This window comes from Etheostoma cragini, chromosome 7 (genome assembly GCF_013103735.1).
Source record: "Etheostoma cragini isolate CJK2018 chromosome 7, CSU_Ecrag_1.0, whole genome shotgun sequence".
NCBI lineage: Eukaryota > Metazoa > Chordata > Actinopteri > Perciformes > Percidae > Etheostoma > Etheostoma cragini.
In genome coordinates, this window is record NC_048413.1 from 5,143,021 (window position 1) to 5,149,310 (window position 6,290).

Consider the following 6,290-nt stretch of genomic DNA (forward strand, 5'->3'; position numbering starts at 1 on the left):
GTTTGTGTGTGAGCGTGTGTGTGTGAGCGTGCGTGTGTGTGTGTGTGTGTGTGTGTGTGTGTGTGTGTGTGTGTGTGTATTATATGTATATGTATATGTATATGTACTGTATATATGTATACGTGTATGTGTGCATTTGTGTGTCCACCTCTTTAGGCTCCAGGAGGAACAGGAACAGAATTTCAATCAGACGCAGAAATTGCTGCACAAAGTGAAACAAAACTCTGTTAATGTCTGGAGATGTTAAATAAACTTTGATCAGCTTTTTAAAAAGACATGCATGTCTATCTAAAAAGTACAAGTGGTTGTTTATTAGTAATTTAGTTTACTGTACATTGATCTCAGCTTTTTTCAAACAAGTTTGAAATGGTAAAAAAACAGTAGTTGTTGTCATTTCAACTGTGACCAGTGTTTGTGTTAGTAGCCATATTGCACTTAAAGTGTTCGTATTCTGCTTTTTTCAGGTTCATAATTGTATTAATGTGGTTTAATATTTTTGTTGTACTGCACCTTGCTGCATCGTCTCTTTTCACCTTGTGTGTTTTAGCTACAGAGTGAGGCATCTTACTAAGTGTACCATCTTTGTTGGGAGTCGCACATGCTCACTAGCTAGGTAAGGACTACTAGCCAGTCGGAAGCAGAGTATGAGGGTGTGTCCTAACAGTACCCAGGTAAGGACTACTAGCCAGTCAGAAACAGAGTGTGAGGGCCTTGACAGTACTAGGTAAGGACTACTAGCCAGTCAGAAGCAGAGTATGAGGGCGTGCCTTGACAGCAGCTAGGCGAGTATTATATTTGTCTCTGAAGTAAAGGCTGGACTACAGTAGAGCTGTCTAGAGGAGTGAACAGTGTTTTCTGTTTGAGATGGTAAGTCCCTCATCAATATTTAATATATAATATAATAGTATCTCTCAGAATGAATAAAACCAACTGTCCACCGACTCAAGGTCAAATCTGTGGACCTCGCTCAGCACCACACATGAAAGTGTGCATGAATTGTGTTATATTTCTTTTAGGTACATGTTATAGGTTTACAAAATGTAGAAGCCCAATGTCGCAAAAGCCCAATTTGACCTTGAGTCGGTGGACAGTTGGTGTTATTCATTCTGAGAGATACTATTATATTATATATTAAATATTGATGATGTTCTACTTGACTTTTAACAGATTATACACATTCTTTGACTGCTAACTAAAATAAAATAACACATATGATGTTTAACTTGTTTAGCATCCATCAATGATTCCATTCATCAATCATAGTATAAAAATAATTTTCATGGAATTATGTATGACTGATTATTTATTTGAATCTTATGTACCCCCTGAAGTACTCCCCCATTTGAGAAACACTGGTCTAGACCTACTCTATCTGTAAAGTACCTGAGATTTGACAAATTAAAAAAAATTGAATTGAAACATTTTTCGACTCAAGTACTGCACTTAAGTGTTGAGGTACTTGTACTTTACTTGGATATTTCAATTTTCTGCTACTTTATACTACATCTCAGAGGCAAATATTGTACTTTTTACTGCACTGCACCGACAGCTTCTGTTACTGTGCAGATTTAGATTATTAATACAAAATATAAGAACAAAATAAATGCTGATGTATTATTATAGACTAAACTCCCCAGCAGTTTATGAAGTCATTCAAGTTAGCCCCCACCGTTACCAGCTGCAGCGTCAAAGTGATGAGCCCATTAATGCATCAATAATTATAATACAATGTAAGAAATACATATATATTTCTGCATAATGTCTACTTTGACTACAAACACTTTTTTACTTCCTTTAAGGACTTTTAATTGTACTTCTGTACTGTAGTACTGCTACTTTTTAGTAACGTTACTTTTACCACCTGTAATGTTTTTTATTGATAACTCAAGTCATGTGATCCGCACGAGCTGTCAGCTGGTAGGTTCACTGACAGCTCCGATAACGAGAGATATTCATAACTACGCATCGCTTTTAGTCAACTTTAAAGCCTTAATATCTTGCCAAATATCTTACAAACATTAAAAATAGGAGCATTAAAGCTCAGTTGAGCTTAGAAGAGACGTAAGAGCTCAGCTAGCTAACGTTAGCCAAACAGAACATCTTACCTGCTCGTTGAGCTTGTTGAGGTTCTGGAAGTCGGTGCTAACAGAATCCGGCAACACGTCTTTAGTGAAGTGAAGCTGCATCTTTTTTATTTCTTATGTGGAAACAGTCAGAGCTGCTCGGCCATAGATGGAACCATAGACAGTTAATGTAACAAGGCTCTGTTGTGGACTCCACTTCCGCGTTCTTCAGTGCGCATGCGTGGTAACAGAAGTGGCTAGAAAAAGCAGATTTCATTTATTCTAAAAATGTGTTTTAGACCAGTGTTTTCTCAAGCTTTTTTTTCATTGATGTTCCCCCTTTGAAAAGCTTTTTTAAGAAATGTACCCCCTAACCAGCGTGAATACCTTTTTAATAAATTCATTTGTATATATATATATATATATATATATATATATATATATATATATATATGACGATTGAATTTATTAAAAAGGTATTCACGCTGTATATACAGTGTATTTTTTTTTTAACAAAAAAATATAACAGCCTTGTACCTGGAAGACATTTAAATGCTGATGGAAAAAGGCGTAAAAACCTTGAAAATAGACATTAAAAAAAGGAAGTAAGGCAAGAATAGGTTGAAAATAGTAACAAAAACCCATTAGAAAGAAGGAAGGCAACACTAAGGCAAGAAAAGGGACAAAAGACATTAAAATCCCAAAAATCAAAGCAACAATCTATGGAAAAAGGTGACAAAAAGTTTGGAAAAAAAATGGAAAAAAAGACAGTAAAAAGAGTGATGAAGAAAGGCAAGAATAGGTCAAAACAAGTGACAACACCTTCAGAAAAAGGTGAAAAACTTCAATAACAGCAACAAAAACTTTGATTAAAACGACAGCCTCGGAACTGAAAAACATTTTGTAAAATATATCTCGTACCCCCTGTAGTCCTCCGAAGTACCCCCAGGGGTACACGTGCCACCATTTGAGAAACACTGTTTTAGACGGTAACCTGTTAATTATAACTGTTAGATATTGTTTAATTAAATGGTGTGTCCATTAGTGCCGAGGCATCAAAATAAACAATACAATATAATATAAATACACATTATATTGAGTGGTGCAAGAAGTAGGCTCAGTCTCAGTTATTTTAGTACAACTTTAACAGTCCTTCATTTACATTTTACTCAAGTTAAACTGAATGCTGATACTTCGGCATTGAAATATACTTAAAGTACCATATGTAAAAGTAATCATAATGCAGATTAGTTTATAGCCTATTATCCCTCATATTGTCCTCGGGTCAAAGAGCCCCGTTTTCCTACATCAATGTTCTTTTTAATTACCAAAAAGAACATGATTGATTCCAAACAATGCTCTTTGGGGGGATTTTGATGGGTCATTTTGGGTTGTCTTATTCAATTTTGTAGCATTTTAAGAAAATAAAAAGAAGTGTTTTAGAAATTGTATTGTGTAAAAGTTGACATATTCCAGTCTGTGATATCCATCAACATCCATTCCTTTGATTTTAATCTAAATAATTCCTAATTTCTGCTTTTCTAACTTAAAAATGAGGTAGAATTTCCTAAAAATTAGTTTCATTGACAATAAATTTCCAAAACAACTGTAAAACTAAAGTAATTAAGTAAGTGTTACGTAGTGTTAAAAACATAAAAAAAGAGACAAACGTTGAAAAAAGTGTCAAAAGTGTTGAAAAGGGACTAAAATGTAAGAAAAAGATTTTTAAAAAACATCGACAAAAAGCGTCTACAAAATTGTTGATTTTCAATTTTGACAGGATGACAACACACTTATTCATAATAAGTATTGATGCATTCATGTTTTGATTACTTCACTGTTGCAGCTGGTTAAGATAGAGCTCATTTGAATGGCTTTATATTCTGCTGGCTAGTTTCATCAATGATATTACATCATCATTTATTATGTGTTTTACAGTCTGCGTTCTTTTTTCAAATTAATTGTCTGGGGCTTTTTTTTTCTTTTATTAGATCGTGACAGTGGACAGACAGGAAAGGTGGGAGAGAGATGGGGGGTGACACGCAGCAGACCCGCTCTGACTGGGGGGAGCTGGAGGCCGCCCCTATAGTCTGGATTAATTCCTATGTCTGTGTTCTTTTTAACTACCCAAAATAACATGATTGATTCCCCTCAACGCTCTTTGGCAAGTACAAATCTCTACTTTCATTAATTTTATAGCATCTGAAAAAACAAATTTAAGTGGTTTAGATATAGTATTGAGTAAAAAAAGACATAGTCCAGTCTGTGATTATCCATCAACATAGATTGCTTTAATTTTAGTCCCAACAATTCCTAATTTCTGCTTTTCTAACTCAAACATAATGTCCTATAAATGAGGTTTATTGACCATAAATTCAAAAAAGTGTCAAAAGTGTTGGCAAAAACGTAAGAAAAAGTTAAAGACATCGATAAAAAGCATCAACAAAAGTGTTGATTTTCAAGAAGACAACTAAAGCTTTAAAATTAATGCAGTGAAGCAAAAAGTACAATAGTTTCTTCTACATTCTGAGATGTAGTGAAGTACAAGTTCCAAGTACCATGAAATGGAAATACGCTGTACCTCAAAACTGCACTTAAGTAATGTACTTAGTTAAATACCACCACTGCAAAAAATACAGATGTCTCGAAGGCAGTGATGGAAATTAACTAAGTACATTTGCTCAAGTAATCTACTTACGTCATTTGTACTTTGCTTGGGTATTTCAATTTTCTAATATTTTATACATTTACTCCACCAGAACCGGGATGGAAGAGGTACTCACGTCTTTTACTTCAGTACTTTTACTACTATCATACTCTCTTTTGGAAGCAAATAGTGCAATGTTATTCCACTGCATTTATACAGTAAATAAAAGATTAGTAACTTTGCACTTTCAGATTATTGATCTAAATAATAATAAACTAATACATATGGTTGGATTAAACTCCCCCGCAGTTAATAAAGTCATTAAAATGATCCCCGCCTGTACCAGCTGCAACATGAACACATGCATCAATAATTATACTACAATTATGTACAGTACATCAATATCAGTACTTTTACTTTGGGTGCTTTAAGTATATTTTGATGCCAATACCTTTGTACTTTTACTTAAGTACTAATTTAAAGGCAGGACCTTTACTTATAATAGAGTATTTCTACATTGTAGTGGTAGTATTACTAAACTCTGAGTACTTCTTCCACCAGATTATTTGTCCGTCATGAAATTAAGGATCAATAGTAGTAGAATTAAGGTGATATGTGTAGTTTCTGAAATGTTTTCAGATGGAATAGGCTGAAGTGAACTTTTACTGAGACCGCAGAGAGAGAGAGAGAGAGAGAGAAAGAGAGAGAGAGAGAGAGAGAGAGAGAGAGAAAGAGAGAGAGAGAGAGAGAGAGAGAGAGAGAGAGAGAGAGAGAGAGAGAGAGATGTGATATGTACTATGTATGCATTTAACTGTAAACTCTTTTCAACATGCTTTCTTTGTTTATATATATGTTTATAATAAAGCAAAATTGATATAAAACTGATATAGCGGCCGAAATGGGCTTCTTTAGGAAGCGTCTCCCTTAGAGATAGGGTGGGAAGTTCAGTCATCTGAGAGGAGCTTGGAGAAGAGCTGCTGCTCCTTCGCGTCAAAAGGAGCCAGTTGAGGTGGTTCGGGCATCTGGTAAGGATGCCTCCTGGGCGCCTCCCTAGGGAGGTGGTCCAGGCACGTCCAGCTGGGAGGAGGACTCGGGGAAGACCCAGGACTAGGTGGAGAGATTATATCTCCAACCTGGCCTGGGAACGCCTCGGGATCCCCCAGTCGGCGCTGGTTAATGTGGCTCGGGAAAGGGAAGTTTGGGGTCCCATACTGGAGCTGCTGACCCCGCGACCTGATACCGGATAAGCGGATGAAGATGGATGGATGAAAATTGATATACGGATTCTCCAGAAAAGATCTGGGGATTACAGTAAACATCAGTTCTATGTCAATACAGCTCAATTAGAACATGTGAAAAACTACACTTCTTTATGTCTCAATATTAGTTCATCAGGTGGTTTTCAAATGGGTGTGAATGATCTGAGAGACGACTCAAGAAAAGAATTGTATGTAATTAAAAGAAAATCGCTCTATTTTTCAGCGAAATAGAGCTTCAGGACATCCTCCTCAGATCCCTCACCTCACAGCCCCCAGAACCTCAGGACATCCCCCTCAGATCCCTCACCTCACAGCTCCCAG

General features: G+C 36.1%; 1 protein-coding gene and 1 long non-coding RNA gene across 6 annotated transcripts in view; both read right to left on the bottom strand.

Annotated features, from left to right (window-relative positions):
* The window catches only part of LOC117947610, a 34,148-nt gene that overhangs the window by 16,070 nt on the left and 11,788 nt on the right, over positions 1 to 6,290 (bottom strand). The window lies entirely within an intron of this gene.
* Positions 1 to 6,290, bottom strand: part of commd7 (COMM domain containing 7) — a 30,316-nt gene that overhangs the window by 6,238 nt on the left and 17,788 nt on the right. For 3 of the 5 annotated variants that reach the window (XM_034876691.1, XM_034876690.1, XM_034876688.1), the window contains exons 1-2: positions 2,106 to 2,305; positions 149 to 202 (exon numbers count right to left, since the gene is read on the bottom strand). In XM_034876691.1, the coding sequence (XP_034732582.1) occupies positions 149 to 202; positions 2,106 to 2,186 (135 nt within the window). In that variant the 5' untranslated portion in view covers positions 2,187 to 2,305. Of the gene's footprint in view, positions 1 to 148; positions 203 to 2,105; positions 2,306 to 5,082; positions 5,089 to 6,290 lie in introns of those variants that run through there. The other 2 variants (XM_034876693.1, XM_034876692.1) reach the window with 1 other exon arrangement.